Source organism: Kryptolebias marmoratus, linkage group LG1 (assembly GCF_001649575.2).
Source record: "Kryptolebias marmoratus isolate JLee-2015 linkage group LG1, ASM164957v2, whole genome shotgun sequence".
Lineage (NCBI taxonomy): Eukaryota > Metazoa > Chordata > Actinopteri > Cyprinodontiformes > Rivulidae > Kryptolebias > Kryptolebias marmoratus.
In genome coordinates this window covers 2,651,865-2,653,910 of record NC_051430.1, presented here as the reverse complement: position 1 = coordinate 2,653,910, position 2,046 = coordinate 2,651,865, and the positions used below count along the sequence as shown (strand labels likewise).

Sequence of the window (2,046 nt, the reverse complement as noted above, 5' to 3'; positions counted from 1 at the left end):
GATGGATGGATGGATGGATGGATGGATGGATGGATGGATGGATGGATGGATGGATGGATGGATGGATGGATGGATGGATGGATGGATGGATGGATATTATATTGGTGCTTTTGAGGCAGAGACTTATATATTTACTTATTTATTTCTATCGTGCAGAATGTTAAACTATTCATCATGTCAGTGTATCGTCCTGCTTGATGCTGAGAGGTTTAGATTGAATAATGTATTTGAATCATTTTATTAGGGCTGAGGAATGTGAATGAGCAAACACTGAAACAATAATATGCATTTACCTCAAACTCTTTGACAGTTCCAGTCCATGTGCATCCCTCATTAGGACAGACTGCTGCCAAGGCCTCCACCTCTCTCCGAGCTGCATTATCTGGGAACGCCTGGATGGAGGAAGCAGATTGTTCTAGGTGTTTGTGTCTCTAGTTGCAGTTTTAAGTGTAAAGTTACAAGAGCTTTGCATCACTTTACTGAGGGCCAGAATGCTCAGAGCTCACTTTTCTCTTCTGGCTCTAATTTCTCTTGCACATATGGTCAGAAAAAAACAAGGCTAAAGCCATTCCAGCTATTGTTGCTGCTGGCAAGAATTACAGAGCAGTCAAAATGTTTTTGTAGAGCTTGATCTCTATAGTGAAACACTGGAATGGATATGCAAAACAGAGGGCTGCTACTTTACAGTGCTGACTCTCAGGAATATATTTTTAGGCTTTTACATCCACAAATACTCTGCTTCTCTCATACATACTGTAACTCGTCACAACTGTCCAATGTTCTCATTACTGCTGGTGGAAAAAGTTCTAAAATTAAAAACTGGAATAGATACATAAACAATTTGACTGCAAGAACCGTTTCACTGAGTTTTTTAGACCCCAAAACCCAAATAGAGTCCCAGAGGATTAATATTACCCCAAAAAACTGTAATGAATATCAGGAACCTTCAGGATGGTGCTTGTAGTGAGCATTGTACATTTGTGACTGATAAATTCCTACCAGTATCTTCTTTTCGTGTTTCTATTTTAATCATTTCTCTATTAGTTTCCAGGATGAGTTGTAAAATTTGGTGACTTGAAGTGGTACAGTGTAGGAGGAATATTTGTTATTTACTGTACCACAAAATAAAATACAGTAGCAACCAGATAATAATGTTTTAATTACATTACATACAACCTGGGAGTGTTTTATTATTTATTGTAATGATAATGTTCATTTTATTTCTATAACACATTTAAAAACAAGGTTGACTAAAGTGTTTTACAAGTTAGCTCTAAGGAACTCTAATGAACTATGACAAAGATGCAGGGTAAGATAAAACTGTACTTACACCACCTTGCTTGAGAATGGAAGTGGGTTCCTCAAACAAGTCCTCTTTGATGCATGCACTGCATTTCTGTGGCCCAGAACTAAAGGGGGGAAAAAATGTGAATACACACACACACACACACTGTCCCAGAGTTAAACCTGTCCTATGTGTTAACACAAGGGTGTAAGTTTGGTTTAAGTTCATTCTGACAGTATCACATTATCTTAACTCAGAGTTTTGTCTGAACTAATTACTACATCCCTGGTCTGAAAGATAGCAGGTCAGACTGATGACTGTGAGGTGACGATGAAAGCTTCATCGTGTAAATCCTGATTTTCCATTCACACTATTGTTTTCCTGTTGTTTGTTTGTTTGTTTTGTTTGTTTTAAGAGGGTTCTTTGCAATCTACTTCTGCGTACTTTGTGCTTGTTTAGCCATCCATATATCAGAACGTTCAGGTCATTCTGTAGATAAATTTTGTTGTTTTTTTTGGTAATTTTTAGCCTTTTCAAATACTTTTTTTTTTTTTACAAATTCCATTAAGATATCTTTAGTTTCTTCATAAACATAAACAACTCGGTCGACAGCAACATCAAGTTTACCAGAGAAGATGCTGACGACAACAAGCTGCCTTTTTTGGACTGTCTGGTTCACATGGTAGGAGAGGACAGTCTCAACATTGAAGTCTACAGGAAACCAACCCACACAGATCAGTACCTTCTGTTTGACTCTCACC

At 37.6% G+C, this 2,046-nt stretch overlaps 1 protein-coding gene across 3 annotated transcripts in view; it reads right to left on the bottom strand.

The window, feature by feature from the left end:
- The window catches only part of traf2a (Tnf receptor-associated factor 2a), a 28,775-nt gene that overhangs the window by 23,792 nt on the left and 2,937 nt on the right, over positions 1–2,046 (bottom strand). For all 3 annotated transcript variants that reach the window (XR_001809245.3, XM_037978748.1, XM_025002351.2), the window contains 2 exons: positions 1,331–1,409; positions 294–392 (listed from right to left, as the gene is read on the bottom strand). Coding sequence is in view for 2 of the 3 variants with exons in the window: in XM_037978748.1 (XP_037834676.1) it covers positions 294–392; positions 1,331–1,409 (178 nt within the window). In the remaining variant the exon portion in view is untranslated. The remainder of the gene's footprint in view (positions 1–293; positions 393–1,330; positions 1,410–2,046) is intronic.